This window comes from Saimiri boliviensis, chromosome 6, assembly GCF_048565385.1.
Source record: "Saimiri boliviensis isolate mSaiBol1 chromosome 6, mSaiBol1.pri, whole genome shotgun sequence".
In the NCBI taxonomy this organism is placed as follows: Eukaryota; Metazoa; Chordata; class Mammalia; order Primates; family Cebidae; genus Saimiri; species Saimiri boliviensis.
The window spans coordinates 40,874,639-40,891,824 of NC_133454.1; the positions used below are offsets into that span (position 1 = coordinate 40,874,639).

At 36.4% G+C, this 17,186-nt stretch overlaps 1 protein-coding gene across 1 annotated transcript in view; it reads right to left on the reverse strand.

The window, feature by feature from the left end:
• Nucleotides 1-1,088: 1,088 nt before the first annotated feature.
• The window catches only part of LOC101048062 (uncharacterized), a 71,762-nt gene continuing 55,664 nt past the window's right edge, over nucleotides 1,089-17,186 (reverse strand). The window contains exons 18-26 of the mRNA XM_010334611.3: nucleotides 16,421-16,564; nucleotides 14,866-14,975; nucleotides 13,396-13,499; nucleotides 8,224-11,629; nucleotides 5,057-5,122; nucleotides 4,808-4,886; nucleotides 3,915-3,981; nucleotides 2,348-2,457; nucleotides 1,089-1,259 (exon numbers count right to left, since the gene is read on the reverse strand). Coding sequence (XP_010332913.3) covers nucleotides 13,401-13,499; nucleotides 14,866-14,975; nucleotides 16,421-16,564 — 353 coding nt within the window. The 3' untranslated portion in view covers nucleotides 1,089-1,259; nucleotides 2,348-2,457; nucleotides 3,915-3,981; ... (2 more) ...; nucleotides 8,224-11,629; nucleotides 13,396-13,400. The remainder of the gene's footprint in view (nucleotides 1,260-2,347; nucleotides 2,458-3,914; nucleotides 3,982-4,807; nucleotides 4,887-5,056; nucleotides 5,123-8,223; nucleotides 11,630-13,395; nucleotides 13,500-14,865; nucleotides 14,976-16,420; nucleotides 16,565-17,186) is intronic.

The following is a 17,186-nucleotide window of genomic DNA, read 5'->3' on the forward strand; positions in this document are numbered from 1 at the left end:
TTTCTGCTCACAGAGGTACCCATTTGGACAATTTTGTTAACAATCTTTTACATAGAAGAGTTAAAACTTAATGCTTTTGACTCTTATTTCTGTTCTGAGAGGATATTATGCAAAGAAAAATATAAACATTTGCTCAAAAATTAAAAATATTCATGACAATGAATTTGAAAAACATAGTTTTTGATAATCAAGACTACACATTAGGTTATGATGTACAATGCTTGGGTAAATGGGTGTACAAAACCTCATAAATCACCATTAAAGAACTTATTCATGTAACCAAGCACCACCTGTTCCCCAAAAACCTATTGAAATAAACAAAAATAAAATAAAATAAATGAATATTGAAATCAACATCTAAAAGGAGAAAGTTACCATAGTATGTACTATATATGCCTGATCAACATTATACAATTAAAAGTTATATTTAGGACATTTTTATTACTAGTAATAATGTTATAAAAATATAATAAAAAGGAAACAAAATTGGGTATACAAAATAAATAGTCATATTATTTTCATGTACTGTTTCTTAGATACAACTTATTACATCCCAAGACTATCAGTATCATCTCTAACTTACAATATTGCACTAGCATTTAACCTTTCCTCATACATCTACTCTTGCTGTACTACAATTTATTCCCCACAAAACCTCCAGAGTGATCTTTAATAACAAAGATCTTATCTTTTAATTGCTTAAAGCCTAGTAGAATTTCCTATTACTTCTAGTATGAAGGACCATATAAGGCCTCAGATGTTTCAGTGCCTGCCTCATTTTCCAGCCTCCCCACTGGCATCTCTTCTGATGCTGTGTTCCAGCCTCCCAGACCTCTCTCCTAAGCTCCTTTTTATTTGTAAGTTCTCCATACACACTGCCTTTCCTGTCTAAAATGCTCCCCTCTTACCCTTGATTTGTTAACAACTTCACTTTTCAAATGTGAACGACATTTTTCTTTAAATAACTTGAGTATTTATGAATCATTTAAAAAAGTTTGACAATGATTATTATTTTTTCTTTTTTAGGCTTTTTAATATGTATTTTTTCTTCTATAAGCATGACTTATGAGAAAATGAGAAAATCAGCACAATTTTATAAACAAATTTATTAAGGCTTAATTTAGCAAAAACATGAGATTGATTTTAGTGTGGTATTTGCAAAAGGTGGACAGCTGAGCAGTTTGGTATAAAAATATTCTTAATCAAAAATTGACCTTTTCAAGTAGCAGATTCATAGACACCACAATGCCTTCATTTTCCTAGAGAAAGTAGAGAGAAAAGAACATGAGTAATCTGGCTATTAGAGGTGAGATGTAAATATAACTAATCTCTACTGTGAGAAACACCTTCACAAAAAGGCTATGGACCTGTCATCCCCAAATGGGAAGATCTCTACTAGATTCTCATTGCCTCAGCATAGATTTAACAGCTAGTCAGACATATGGTATAGGAAAGCCTCATCACAAGCAGAGGAGAATGTGATTCCAAAAGACTGACTTTTTGGTAAAGAGAGACAAACACTGGCTGTGCATCACATTTTCAATGGCTTTATTTTCTGCATGCATCAGAATCTAATATTCCCTACTCACTGAGTAGTTCTTTGAGAGAAATTATAAATGAAGGGTTTTCTAGCTGAACTCTATTGGACTGCCATTACTTATACAACCATAATACTATGGCTGATGTCGTATAAAACCAGGGTTTAATTGGGGTTGCTAAGAAAAGGGAAATGACATGAGCCTCTATAACTAGTGGGCAGCTCACAGGCCATCATTGTTCTCCATTCTATCCAGACTTTCTGAATAGACTGAGCAGGGCGCCCTCAAATCCACTTCTAGAATATATTTACCTGAGTTGCTTCTTATGAGTTTTAATTCCCAGGAAAGAGATAGAAATATCATGTCATGGACACTCTTTCAATGGTGGGCAACTGGGTCAGTACCTTTGGTCTCTCAAATGAATGTTGAACTTAAAGTAGTAAAGAAAGAGATTTTATAAAAGGAAAATGTGACTCAGGAGTGAGAAAATTCATGTTTTGTATTAAGGCTGTAGCTAGGTCATATAAACAGAAGATGTTTTTAGCTTTTCCTTAGATATAGCACATACGCAAATGAATTGTTACTCTAAAAAGAATTCCCTGGGTGAGCCAAGCTATCAGAATCAAGTTATTGTGAAAACCCACACTGGTTCTATGTACCATTTCGTAACACTCCCTCTTTGAATAAACTTGGAGTACAGGAAGGATCATCAAAATGACTTAAGAGCTTTAAGATTCCCTACAAAAATTCACAAGTGGTTTTGCAAAGCTTTCTGGGGCATAACATTGAAAATAAAAGAGGATCCCTACCTTTCTAAAATTTCCCTCTAGATAATAACTCCAAGAATACTCTTTGAATTAGTGGATAATTTTGGAAATGAAGATAGAGCCATTTGCTTCATGCCTTCAAGTAACATTATCTGCAATAAAAGTCATCAAAATATTGGAGAATGTGATCTTTTACACATGTGGAAGACTCCTGGAGTCATATCTTTGGTATTTTTATTAAATACTATCTACATGCTGATGAATCTCCAGGTTTTTCCCAGTCTAGATTTCCCTGTGAACTCATCCATTTGCCTATTCAATGTTCACCCTTGGAGGTAACACATGTTCCAAACTAAACATAAGAAACAGGACTCTTGATATTGTACACTCCTTCAAATCTGTGTTTCCTGCACATCTGTTTTCACCAACTCAGTAAATGGCACCATTTACCCCAATTGCCAAGCCAAAAACCTAGTCATGATTTATTATTTCCTTTCTTTCACATCCCATATTCAATCCAGTAGTTAATTTTCATTGATTCTGCTGCCAAAAATGTATCCCAAATTTAACAACGTTTCATCAACACTATTGCCATAAACCCAGTCTAAAAGCTATTGTCTTCTTAACTGAAATATTTAAATCATTTTCAATGGGTCTTTTTGATGCTCCACTTATCCTATCACTCCTCATTTAACAACTTCTACGGTAGTATAAATGCAGGCAAAATTCATCATTTATAATTTTTCTGCTGTAGACATTAGGTCATGTCCTTGCAGTTGCAATTTACTTGGCTCTATTAGCATGTCATGATTTCTACATTGGCAGGGAAATTAAAGGAAGAATTGAGAGTACAAAGGGAAGAAAGTAAATGCTAGGAAAAAGGAAAAGAAGAAAGAGAAGAGGAAATAACAGAGGAATAAGAAAAAGAATGTCATTGGGAAAGAAAATAAAACAGATGGTAAGAAAGGGGAAATAAAAGAGACAGGGAAAGAAAAGTGGGAGATTAACAGCTCTCTTTCACTTTGAAGATTATTATTTAAAAAACTTAGCTCGCACAAAAATATTCTTTAATACTTATACAAGTTTAAGCACTTGTTTTAGCAATGGACGTTAAATGTAATAGGTGGCTAGGAAGAGCAAAGGCTATGCAACCCTCCTGGAATTCATAAGGATCATCAACTACTAATAAACAGTTGTCCAAAAAAAAAAAAACAACAACTATCCCGTGTTTTCTATTGCAAATAAAATCCCCAGCCTGACTCTTTAATAGCTCTGCTACTTATGCTCCCCCTAATTTTCTACTCTCCAGTCAGATTGTCTGTAGCCTTCCTGAACAGCAAGAGCATTATTGTCTCGGGGTCTTTGCTCTTGTTTGCCCTTTCCAGAGAACATTTTTTTTTCAGAGTTTGGCACAACTCCATCCCCACATTCAAGCATGTACTGAAATGCCACCTCTGGGGAGAGGTCATGGCTAACCACCGTGGCTCACTGGCCTTCCTTTGCCCACCCCTGGCACACACACACACACCATCTTTCTATAATCTAATTCTCTTTTATGCATTCTCTGAAATCATACCATTTATTATTTACATGTTTATTATATACATACCTTCACTACATTGCAAAGTCCATGAGGGTAGGAGCTTTGTCTGTCTTGCTTACTGCCATACACAGTACTAGAACAGCATACAGTAGATTTTCAATTAATAGATACTAAATGGATAAAACCATGATAAAAGGTTATAGGTTTTTATTCCTTTTTAAGTTTGTTCAGAACTTTTGAAATTATGGTACTCGAAAGACGGTATTATCACTTCTGCTCATCTACCATTCTACACCACAATTCTTTAATGTAGCCTGATAATTGATCAGTTTCCTTGGTGACTACATAGCATGTGTTACTTGTATGCAGTTTTTATTACTTTGTATGTACTTTTCTTAACTGCTTCCTTATTCTGTTTTGTGCAGTTAGTAGTTTCTTATGTATCTGTAGTTTTGCACATTTTTTAAAGATGTTAAAAGCAAGATTAGCACTTACTTCCCTGCTCTTCAATTTTAAATTCCATTTAAAAATATGAGTCTCAGAAAGGTGTGGATATTTACATCAAAGCACATAGGTAGTGACAGTGATGGGCTCAGCATATACAGTGTTCTTGGCGTTTACTCCAGTTCTCTATGCATTACCCCATAAGTCTTTTTAAAATTCTGCCCTATCTCAAATAATGTCATTATATGTCCATGGATAGATAGTACCTGTTCATGTTGGTATTGATGCTCCTACCAATACAGCATTATGCTCAGGTTCTTCATTTTCACTTTCATTTCTGAGTTCTGAGGAGAACCAAAGAGCAGGCATGTAAGTGCTAATCTTGTTTTGAGATACTTTGTTACATGGAGAGGTGAGAGATAACCTACGTGGTCTTAACCTTAATGCAATGGTGTTTCCCCTATAACACAGGACTCCTTGTAAGGCTAGCAACCACTTTTCTGGTGTCAATTTACCTTTTTGGAGAAACAGGCATTGACTGGGCTGATGCAGCTCTTTCTTCGTCTCTACTTTCTTCATTTTCTTCTTCAGATTCTGCAATAGAATGAAGAAAAGGTTTAGGATCAGTACTCTATCTGAAAGCCATTTCCAAAGATTAAAATTGACTGTGAACACAGGTTTCCCAAGTCTTTACTGAGATACCGTCTCACAACAGTGGAGGTCAAAGAGTTTTCTATTGGAATATGGGGTTTGGAGGCAGTTACCTGTGGAAAAGGAAGATTATGCAGAGCCTTCTTCAGATTCATTGTTCTCACTCTCAGAATGATATACTGAAACAATATGAAAAACAGATTTGTTAGCAGAACTAAGTTTTGAGAACCTACACACTTCACACTCTTTCCTTTGCACTAATGAGTAGATGACTATGCTAGTATGGAGCTACTCTATGAAGCATGAAGATTTGGCCCATTTTCTAAGCATCAAGTTTGTTCTAGAGGAATATGACATTCTGCCAAGTGAAAAGGGAGGCAAAGTTTCTATAAAACAAAGAAGAATTTGTTATCTTTCTACTTCCAGAATTCAAGGAATAATCAAAATCTTTAATCAAAGTTTTCATGGAACAGCACTGTTCATTCTGAGGAAGAAAAGTACATCTATGTATAAAAAATAGTCTATCTACAACAAAAATAATTCCAGATGCATGTCCAAATGAGAATATACTCATTTATATATTAGTCTGGAGTAGGAATCAGCAACCCATAGTCTGTGGGTCAGATTCAGCCAAAACCCATTTTTATAAATAAAGTTGTACTGGGACACACATCAACACACCCATCATGTATTTATAGTCTGTTGCTACTTTTGAGCTACAATAGATGATTTGAGTCATGACAGAGGCCACATGGTCCAGAAAGAGTAAAATATTCATTATCTTTCAAAGAAAAAGTGTGCCAATCTGTGCTCCAGGGAGAAAGAAACATCTATACCCCACTAACCCATGAATTCCCTATTCCTTTCTTAAATAGAAATCTAGATTTCCAGACATTTCTTTCTGGGGAAAAGCCACAGCTAAGCAAAAGATAATGGATATTCCCCTATTATACATTCTGTATCTGAGAATAACTCTAAAGGCCACAGAGTAGCCCAGAATAGCCAAAGGCTGTCACCGAATTTAATGTCTCCAGCACCATTCATTTAACAATAGTTACTAAGCACCTATTATGTATCAGGTATCAGTTCTATATGTTTAGGATATATTCATGAACAAAGCAGAAAAAGATCCCTCACAAGGTGGAGCTTACATTTCAACAGAGGGAGACATAATAATATAATGAGTAAGTAAATTGTACGGAGTGATGAGAGTGAGTATTGTTATAAAAGTATGCAGCAGTGTAAAAGTAATTAGGGTGGATTAGTGCATTTTTTGGCATTAAATGAGACAAACAGGAGGCTAGGCCTGGTGACTCATGCCTGTAATCCCAGCACTTTGGGAGGCCAAGGCAGGAGGATCACCTGAGATCAGGAGTTCGAGACCCATCTGTCCAACATGGTGAAACCCCATCTCTACTAAAAAATAAATAAATAAAATAAAATGCTGGACACGGTGACTCATGCCTTTAATCTCAGCATTTTGGGAGGCCAAGGTGGGCAGATCATGAGGTCAAGAGATCGAGACCATCCTGGCCAACATGATAAAACCCCATCTCTACTAAAAATATAAAAAGCAGCTGGGTATGGTGGTGCATGCCTTTAGTCCCAGCGACTTGGGAAATTGAGACAGGAGAATCGCTTGAATCTGGTAGGAGGAGATTGCAGTGAGCCAAGATTGACCACTGCACTTCAGCCTGGGCAATAGAAGGACACTCCATCTCCAAAAAAACAAAAACAAAATTACCAAGTGTGGTGGAGGGTTCCTGTAAATTCAGGTACTCAGGAGGATGAGGCAGAATTGCTTGAACCAGGGAGGCGGTGGTTGAATAGAGCCGAGATCACACCATTGCACTCCAGCCTGGGTGACAAGAGCAAGCGAAACTCTGCCAAGAAAGAAGGAAAGAAGGAAAGAGAAAGAAAGAAAGGGAGGGAGGGAGGAAGGAAGGAAGGAAGGAAGGAAGGACCTAAGATGGGGATAGTTGATTCTCCATTTGGAGAGGAAAAAATAAAGAAGACAAAAAAGTAAGAAGAATAGTACAGAAAGAGTGAGTTACTAGCTCTTAGCCCCACAATACTCACCTAAACTCAATTGGTTTGGGGGGTTTAATAGGTGGTCCTAAATATTTTATCTGTCACTTTAGCTGTCTCAGTGTTATTATCAAGAAGGTTTCCAGCATTTTTCAGAATGAAGTTCACACCTACTACTAGAATCCATCACTCTTCTGCATCTAATGGACTATTTGCCATCAATTCATCAGAAATGCCACTTAGAAATTTCCCAGTCAGCATCTTCGTCATGTTGAATAAATTCTCTATGAATGGTTTCTTACCTGTGAGAATGATAGAATCTTACATATGGACAGAACTTTAGATACCCCATTCTAGGGTAGTGGTTCCCAAATTTTAATGTGCATAAGAATCACCCAGAAAGCTTAGTATGCAGAGCTTCCTGCACCCTACACCCCAAAATTTTATTTAATAGGTGAGAATGGGTCCATAAATTTTCATTTCTAACAATTTCTCAGGTCATGCTAAGGCCTCTGTTGCAAGGATCACAGGTATAAACGCTCCTATCTTGGTTCAACTCTCTCCATTTTCTTAGATAGTGAAATAGAATCAGAGAAGCCTAGTGAATTCACTAAGGAACTTAGTGACTACTGACTCAGTTTAGTCTTTGCATCTTCTATGATCTCTTATTTTCTTTCACTTTTATTAATAACTGGTTTGAAAGGACATTGCATTCAATACGTGCAGCAGTAAAACATAAATACATTCATCTATAAAATAACACCTTTTTTGTTTTCTTTATCAAGGCTGGCAGGGAAGCTCCATATGCTGTGACTTAGAGCACATATTGTAGCTGATCCATTTGCTGCTGTAATGGAAAGGTCACACAGAAAGCAGAAATATGGAGGAAATGCAACTTACCCTATTCAACCGCCTGGCTTTCCACCCTCCCCGTAACAGAACACTTATGAAATGAGTGAGAATTTTGGGTCAGTATGAGTTAAAAGAAGAGTCTAAAATCAAAGGAAAAGTTTAAGAACAGAGATCCAGATGTTTTTGCATTTTTCTTTCATTTGAGAAGTTGTAACATACTAACTAAGACACTTGGTCAGCATTTTTAGTGCTGTGCCCCAACCTCCCATATCTCCCTCCATACCCAGAGTAAAATAATTAGGTCTTGGGAGATCCCCCTCCAGTCTGCCTTCTTCTTTCCCTTGAACTATAACTTTCTCAAAGTATAGCCATAAAGAACAGAAAAACTGACGCCACTCACCAGCCATGACTGCTCCTGCTTCCTGGACAGGAAAATGCTTTGAAAACGAAAGCAATTTCAACATGCTTGCTTTCCTCTCTCAGTGGACCAGCTTGTTGATACTACCCTAAATGGAAAACTCCAGGTCCTCAAATTCTCCTTTTCTTTGCCAAGATACAATTAGACTCCTGATCAAATGTGCAACTGCTTTCCTTTGGAATATAGGAAACAGAGGGTGTTTTTTCTTTTTGGTATAACAAAGTGATCAGAATGAAAGCATGCACACTCTCACGAGAACAAGTTTCTGTGCTCTGTTTTTCCGTCTATTTTTAACTCTGTTAATAAATCACATTAAACCTCTGTTTGTCTCTCTGCCGCCATCAGCCTCGAAATGGTCAGGAATCTTTACTTCACTAATACTTACTCAACCTCGGAAGTGTGAATTTGGAAGATAAGGGAAAGAGGCTGACTGAGGATTGCTAAGTTGTGATACTCCCTTCACTATTTGATAAACCCACACAAGTGATCTCTTTTCTTCTGTCTTTCCTGCTCCAATCCTTTTTAAATTGGGATGTTGTTTATCCATGAGATGAAAGTATTTTTGTTCATTAAATGAACAAAATACTCTTTATTTTTGAGATATATATGTGCAATTAAAATCAAACAATAGAAAAATTTATAAAATGGGAAAAGATCATCTAAGTTCTTTAATTTCACATGACAAGGTAACTACAATTACATGTTTAGCTTGCATCTTTGTGTAATTTTTTCTATAATTTTATAAAATGTTTAATGCAAAAATGATATTATCTATGGCTGTAATCCAGGCGTCCCCAAACTTTTTACACAGGGGGCCAGTTCACTGTCCCTCAGACCATTGGAGGGCTGCCACATACTGTGCTCCTCTCACTGACCACCGATGAAAGAGGTGCCCCTTCCTGAAGTGCAGAGGGGGGCCAGATAAATGGCCTCAGGGGGCCGCATGCGGCCCACGGGCTGTAGTTTGGGGAAGCCTGCTCTAATCATTGGCCGCCTAGCATTTTTGGCCTTTATGTTAGTTCTGAACTGGCAATATGAATTGGTTTTGGCCAGCGTGATGCAGTAGAGGGATCTGATGCAGTTTCCAGCCTGAGTTTTACAAATCCTTGTGCCCTTCTCCCTCTTGAACACCTGAAGCTAAATGAGGATGAGCCTGAGCTGGATTGCTAGCCGATTAAAGTCATCACTTGGAGAAGAGCCCAGTCATCCCAGTCAAGGCCATACTAGACCAGTTTCCAGCCAAGTGTTTTCCCAACATATGAGATATCTCAGCCTTGTCAGCAGAGAGGCCTACCCTACACACAGATGATGTCAGACACAATACCAGCAGCGATGAAAAGAAACATTCAGCCAACTGGCTACCTCATGAACAATATAAATGCTTCTTGTGTAAAGCCACTGAGTTTTTGGGTGTTTTGATACTGAACAATAGATAACTAACAGACCTGTAATTACCCACAGAATTTTTTTTCCTATAGTGATATTATCTTACTGTTATATTACTGATAATTTGCTTTATTTAACTTCACAATGTCTGACAAACATTTTTAAAAAATCAACACATGAAACATTATCTGATTTTTTGATGGCTGTATAGTATTAATGTGTTGATAGATTATATTTTTAAAATGTTTTGAGTGAGTGCAGTGGCCAACATGGTGAAACCCAGTCTCTACTAAAAATAAAATAATAGCCAGGTGTGGTGGCATGTGACTGTAGTCCCAGCTACTCAGGAGGCTGAGGCAGGAGAATTGCTTGAACCCAGGAGACGGAGTTTGCAGTGAGCCAAGATCAGGCCACTACACTCCAGCCTGGGCAACAGAGTAAGAATCCATCCCGCCCGCCCAAAAAAAAAAAAAAGTTTTGTCAAAGTAGTAACATTCACAAGGTAGCTTATCCAGTAGTACAGAAAAGGCAACAATAAAAATCAGATTTTTATGATTTTTTACTTTGCTCCCATAAACTACGTGTAATTTCCCTAAGTTATTTGCTTTTTTTTTTGGTGGCAATCTTTGCAACTCCTAATAATGTCTGTTTTATCTATTTCATGATGTATAGATTACAAACAATGCTATTAGCTGTCTCACATGAAAAATGAAATGCAGCTCATTCACACTGCCAAATCTCTCTCTCCTATTCTACCTAATATTTGATGATAGTGTGATTTCCTATTATTTCCTTGATTCATTTTGAAATAATAAATAATAAACTTTACTCTCATTTCTTCTTTCATCAGTTTTGCATAATACCTTAATTCTCCTCTGTGTAAGTTGATCAGAGTTTCCCTCGTGCAATTTATTTCATCTTTTCTCTACTCCAATTATACCATTTTTTTCCCAGTTTCCTATTGTGGTAAAAATATATACCACAAAATAGACCATCTTAACATTTTTAAATGTAGTGTTCAGTGATACTAACTACATTCATAATGTTATAACAGTCACCCCCGTCTACCTCCAGAATTCCTCTTTATCTTATAAAGCTGAAATTCTATATGATTAAATGATAACTCCCCATTTCCTCCTCCCCACTGCCCCTGACCATCACCATTCTACTTTCTATCTCTATGAATTTGATACCCTAGGTAACTCAATTAGGTACTTCATTTAAGTGAAATCATACAGTATGTGTTTTTTGTTGCTGCCTACTTTGACATGGTATAATGTTGTCAAGGTTCATCCATATTGTAACAAATGCCAGAACTTTCTTCCTTTGTAAGGCTGAATATAATTCCATTATGTGTATATACCACATTCCACTTATCTATTTATCAGTAATTGGATAGTACCACATTTTAGATATTATGAACAATGCTGCTATGAATTTAGGAATATAAATATATCTTTGAGACCCTACTTTCAATTACTTTAGGCTGTACCTATAGGTGGAATTTCTGGAGCATATGGTAACTCTACTTCTAATTGTATGAGGCACTACCATACTGTTTTCCAAGCTGCCTGTACTATTTGAAATTCTCACCAACAGATCACTGGGTTCCAATTATTCTACGTCCCTGAAAACACTTGTTATTTTCTGGGCTTTTTGTTTGTTTGTTTTTGGGTCATTCAAATAGGTATGAGGCAGTATCTCACTATAGTTTTAGGCACCACCCTCTTTCATCCTATTGTTGAAGGTAAGTCACAGTCAGTTTTCTTCATCAACCAAGTATAGACATTACATGAGCCACATAGCTCGAAAATCCAGTTAGCTTCCTCCACTTCATTTCCATTCACCCACCATTTTTATTGAAATTATATTCTCTGTTAGAAAAAGATACAGTTCATTTTGTCTTCACTTTTATTGAAACATAAAATGTTAAATATGCAAGCCGTACTAATAAAGGTGCTCCTTGAAGTTGATGAAGGAGGGCTAGGTGACTTGTGGCTTCCTGCAGGGGAGAGAAAGAACAGAAGGTCAAGACGGTTACCCTTTGCTGCCTTCCTCCCATCCCTCATCATGATTTTTTTTCCAACCTCTTCTATGTGCTCTAGCCACTTCTCTTGACTTCCATCTGTGACCTCTTAGCCTATTCACCAATATTTGATCTCTGTAAAACCTAATTTAAAGCATATTACTTATCTTTTCTAAAGCACTAGAAAGGCTTCCAGTCTCACCTAGATAATAATTTTTAAAGATTTACCCTGTGATAGCCAACAACCATGAGATCTGGCTTCTCACTGCTTTTCCTAATATGTCTCTGCCATTTTCCCCACTCACTTTCTCTTTCGGTCACACTCATTGCAGTTCTTTAAACATGTTTAGTGCATTTCTGCCCCCAGGGCATTTGCACTTGCTGTATTCTGTGCTAGGACACTTTTCCTGCATAAGAACCACATGGTTCACTCCCCAACTCTGTCCATTCTTTGTTCTGATTTCATTATTTCAAGGAAGGCCTTTCCGAGTAAAATATGTCTACTAGTATAGCATCCATCATTCTGTGTTTGCCTTTGTCTTTCTTTATTTTTCCTTTTATCTTTTTTGCCCTCTGGCCTGTGATATATTTGTTTATGTATTCAGTCTGTTTCAACTCACTAGACTATAAGCCTTCTGAGTTAAGAAATCTATTTACTTTGTTAAATAGATTTAACAAATCTATTTACTTTATTAATTGGCATATTCCAAGCATCTAGAAGAGAACCTGGTGCATGGTTAGTGTTAGCAAGTATTATTCAACAAACAATTCAATGTCCAAATGTAGCTCCATTGGATGGATTAGGCACTGGAAGCTGTCATGCTAAAATGATGCAATTTTTTAACTGGAGTGTCAGAAACCAAGAGTAAGAAAATATGTGGTGAATATTGGAAGTATTGAGATCAGCTTTATACATTTTACTATAAAATACAATTTTAAGTGTGTGTCCGAGAGGGAGATTGATAATAGGCTTATAATATAGTGTTAAATAAAGCTATTATGAGTGAAGAAAGTAATCATTTTGTCCCAACTTAATGTACCCAATCTATAACATTTTGATCAAAATAATAAAAAAAGTTACATGGGAGCTTGAAAGAACTTCTGTAGTGTGATTGAGGAATTGAAAGCAGACTCTGAGTGATTGGTGATCTGCATTGTGAGAACAGACTGAGAACCAGAGACTGAATCAACACAAATTCTACCATATAGGATGTATTTTTGTACTATCTGGTAATGGTAAATGAATGTCAGTAATGTGGTATTTGCTGTGATATTCACACTCAGATGATTAAAGTGCTGCTTTCTCCAAAGTTGGCTCCTTTATTTACTCTGTTTTGTTCAGGGTTCAATGCAGTGTTTGGTTACTTAGTGTGTGTGTGTGTTTGTGTGTGTGTGTGTGTAAGAAAGGAAGAGAAAAAGAGTATGAGAGATAAATGAATATAAATAGTAATGGAAGCATTAGAATGTTTCTATTTTAATAATTGGTACCCTTGGTTTTTCATTATCACATTCTGCCATGATTTTCCTTACCTCCTTGATTGATTAATTGCCTGATTATTTGTAGAGTTGGGGGAATCCAAATGCATATATGTTGGAAAAAAATAGCAGATAATAACTAGACTATGTCAACAAAAACACCAGTTTGACCATTCAAGTATTCAGCCATCATGGTCACTGGACCTCACCACCAATATCATGCTCTCATTTATTTCACACACCACCACCAACTCTCAATACTTAACAGTTTTCAATTGCCAGGAAAGAGATAGAAATATCTTGTCATGGATAATCGTTCTATGGTGGGCATTTGGGCTTTATCCCTTGGAGTTTCAAATGATTGCTGCACCTGATAAAAGAAAATAGGCTGTAAATGAGATACAACTCTTTTGAAGTCTTAGAAAGCATCTTGCACCATGAACCAGAAAATGCGTGGAATGAAGAGAGCTTTCAGATTTCATAGAACCAAGCCCATTGGCATTCTAATTCCTGAACATTGTATCCTACCTCTTAGAATTGACATTCCATCTCAGATTGTACTCTTAACAACAAAATAAACACCCCATGTCTAATCTAAGGCCTTTCAACCTTCATTTCATCTATATTCCATTTCTGACCTACAGATATAACAATCAGGTTATCCCTTGGAAATTCTTCATGAAAATTAGATAAAGAAGGATTCTGTACTCCCAACTCCCACGAAGTTTGATTCTTCAGTTGAAGGAAAAGTAAATCCCAGTATCTTAAAGACTTGAACAATGAACAACTTTCATATCTCTACCACCAAGCTGAACTTGTAGTCTTTTGCATGGACTAATTGATAAGAGTCTACTTATCCTAAATCCAGAATTTTTAGTTCCTTTTTCTATGAATACCCTTGAAGGTACAATCTCTAACTCCTAATTATCTGAAAAGATTTAAACAAGAGGGAACATTTATCTATTTATTTATGTATCTATTGATTCAATAATTATTAATTGTGTATCTGCTACATGCCAGGTTTGTTGAGTTGCTGAGTAAATCCCTGCCATCTTGAAGTTTGCATGTTAGTGAGTAAAATCAAATAAAAAAACAGACACCTAAATAAACTATTACTATATGCTTAGTGGGTGGATATATGAGCTATGGAGAAAAATAACATAGAAAGTAGTGGGAATAAGGAATGTCCCAAGTAGTGCAAAGAGTAGCAGACTTTTTGTTCTGCACATTTTTATTGAAAGAGTGACTTCTTTTTTGTTGCTTCTTGCATGCCTTTATGGATCCTATAATAATCTGTAAGCACGTATTTGTTTGTTAACCTGCATTTTTAGTATTCATATCTCCCATGAAAATGTGAGGTAGGCTTAAGTCATGTAGGCCTCATTTACCCCTCTGTCACCAGGAAGAACTCCATGATTTAGCAGAGCACCCAGATTTTATTAATTTAATAAATTAAGTAATAAAAATTTTTCAAAATATTTGTCATTCTCTAAAACTTAAGAACTTATAGTCCATAACATAAGGCTTATGGTTGATATTGTTTTGTTTTACTTTGATCTCTTTCTGGGATGTATTGGAAATGTCTTTTCTATAACCATATTTTAAAAAGCTGAATGACAGAAACTAGGTATCGCTCTTTCACTTGCCTGACAAAGATTGTCATTGTGAAGTGAAAGGTGAATCATGACAAATTCTTCCTGAACAAATAAATGAATAACTAGAAAAGAGATGCTTACCTTTCGAAATACTTCCTCTAGGTGGCAGCACCAAGAATATTTCTGGAAGCATGCAATGAGTTGTGTGATGAAGATGGAGCCCATTGTGCTGTCTCTCCAGGACACATTATCTATGATGATACAGGTTGGTATACCTTGGGCTATGTTTTTGTTTATATTTTTGTCTTAAGAATGTTTTTAAAAAGAAAAGCATAGCTTGGGAGTTATCTTGGCAGATTTGTAGGAAGCACTTACAACCTGACATTTATATACTTTCTACAAAAAGTAAACAGAAAACCTGGCAAAGGGTGATCAAATGGTACAGTTTGTAAGCATTACAAGAGATTGTGTAGTGATTGTATTTTGACTCTTGGGATTCTTGATTTTGTAGAATCATTCAAAGGTGGCCTCTTGGGACTGACTTTCTGCTACAAACCCCATGTTCATTCTCTTGACTTTTATAGGGGCTTGAGAAATAGCTGGAATTATCCCACTTTACAGAGGGAGGAATAGAAGGTTAGAGAGACGAAGGAACTTCCCCATGTTCACACAGTGAGTAAGCCACAAAAAACTGCCACCAGGCTCCAAAGTTGTTTGCAGATTATGCCACACTGTCTTTCACCATATAGTAAAATAAACACATGCAATGTTTCAGTTATAGATATAAGATGAAAAAAAAGTGATAAAAATCTATTCTACAGGACGGTGTCAATAGTAACCAGTACTGTATTATGTACTTGAAATTTGCTTAAAAAGTAGATTTTATGCTAAATATTCTTTTCACACACACTCACAGAATGATGATAATAATAAACAGAGAAGTAGAATAATTTTTTGGAGGAGAGAGATATGTTTATGGCATAGTTGTGATGATTTCAGGAGTGAATACTTATCTCCAAATTAATTAAGTGGCATACATTAAATATGTACCATTATGTATGTCAGTCATACCTCAATAAAGTGCTTTTAAAAAATAACATCTAGAAATAGACAAATTAAAAACAGTTAAGTGTATGCTACTTAAGATAATTACCTAGAAGTGAAATACTAACCAGTGTTCCCTGAGATTAGGCGGAATCATCCCCACCCTATAATTTTCTACTTGTTTTAAAAGATATCCATATTCCTAATGGGGCATGCAATGGCACTGCTCTTTGTAGAATAAGGTGGGAAATACGGAGAAGAAGACTTGAAGTTGATCATTTGAGAAAGGGAAGCCATTCCTGGAATCCATAAAACACTATTCAAAATGTTAAATGGGGGTTTAATAAAAAACAGAATTAATCATGTTTAAATGATGAGTGGTGAATGGGGTTCCTTGTATTGTGTTGTTTTGATATTTGATATACCTCTGACTGTAAAGTGTAATACTTATAGTAAAAGTATAATTTTCAAAACTGTGTGTTTTGGAGGGGTAGGCATCTATTCTCACAGCACACATAAGATCATGTAAAGTATGTGGAGAGCACACAACATTCTATCAGATTATTGTTTCATAGGGATTCTTGATTTTGTAGAATCATTCAACGGTGGCCTCAAGCCCACAAATCTCTTACTGCCACTGAAAAATACATACGTGGGGTTGAAGAGCAGAAAGCAATGAAGTCCTTCTCCACGTGGGTCTTGTGAATAGCATCTTCCTCTAGGTTATCAAGTGACTTTGAAGAAGCCACTGCCAAGGATGCTGGAGCATCTGGAACCAGCAGATCCCCGCGGTTTGCTGTAGAGACATTAACTTTCTGCACACTGCTGTGCCTTCCACAATATGGCTATCACAATTGCTCACCTTGTTCTTTCTGCATGTTCATTCTAACTAGTTCCATACATACAGACCCACACACATACAAACCCACACACACACCACCTTACTTTCTCTCCAGTGTCATTCAACATTGTGCCTACTGATAGTGAAATCATCTTTACTTTACCATTTTTTAGAGAAAAAATTTCTGTTTTCTTTTGAAAAATAGCTTCCAAGGGCTATAAGTCAATTGGTCTCAAATTATTGGCATCAATCAACCTCCTGTCTTGGTCTCTCAAAGTGCTGGGATTATAGGCATGAGCCACCATCCTCAGCCAGCCATGAGGCAATTGAAAGTCTGGAACAAAGTTGAACTGCAATATTCTAAAGTCCCCTGATCTCTTTAATAATTTTCCCCTTAAAAATTATGTTGAAAAGGTATGCTGCTTTATATAATGGCCCAGTTTCAAATGTAATTCTTCTTAAACCCCACCAATGTCAAAATGTTTGGGAAATATTTATAAATCAAGCTGTCGTGAAAATGATTCCATTCCAAAGTTTGCGTATTTCTGTTTAACTTTGATTTAGGGATTCTGATGAT